A 580-nucleotide genomic window follows, 5' to 3' on the forward strand; every position below is an offset into this window, starting at 1 on the left:
GAACCAGGCTGCAGGGGGGCCGAGCTCACCCAGCAAAGGAGCCACAGACGGCTCTTCCCCGACCCCCGGCCCCGGGCCCAGTGTCGGGCACATTCTCCCGGGAGCCTCGGGCGGGCGGGGACTGATGGGGCGACAGGGGGGAAGGGCACTGGGCACAGTGCTGAGAGAACTGTCTCTTGGGCCCCAAGGGAGCTGAACTCCAATCTCCTCCTCTGTTTTGTTGTTGTTAATCCTCACCCGAGGACATTTCCCCTGGATTTTAGGGAGAGAGAGAGACATCCACGTGAGAGAAACATCGCGGCCGCAGACTCACTGGGTCCTGCGCAGCTTGGTGTTCTCCGTCTTGAGCAGGTACAGCTTCTTGGCAAAGAACACGGTCACCATGAAGAGCAGGAGCAGCACCAGGGCGGCCGCGCCCACGGCCACGCACATCACCTGGAAGTCGGTGACGATGGACTCGCAGCGCGTCCCCTTGTGCCAGATGTAGTCCTGGGTGTTGCACCTGCAGCAGCAAACGGGGCGAAGCCAGGTGGTGGGCGGGCGGCCCTGCCTCGGCGAGGCCTGGCCTGTGACCGCGCTG

General features: G+C 64.3%; 1 protein-coding gene across 1 annotated transcript in view; it reads right to left on the minus strand.

Annotated features, from left to right (window-relative positions):
* The window catches only part of CSPG5 (chondroitin sulfate proteoglycan 5), a 5,226-nt gene that overhangs the window by 4,230 nt on the left and 416 nt on the right, over nucleotides 1-580 (minus strand). The window contains exon 2 of the mRNA XM_006770570.2: nucleotides 314-577. Within this exon, the coding sequence (XP_006770633.1) occupies nucleotides 314-577 (264 nt within the window). The remainder of the gene's footprint in view (nucleotides 1-313; nucleotides 578-580) is intronic.

This window comes from Myotis davidii, unplaced genomic scaffold, assembly GCF_000327345.1.
Source record: "Myotis davidii unplaced genomic scaffold, ASM32734v1 scaffold663, whole genome shotgun sequence".
NCBI classification, from domain to species: Eukaryota; Metazoa; Chordata; class Mammalia; order Chiroptera; family Vespertilionidae; genus Myotis; species Myotis davidii.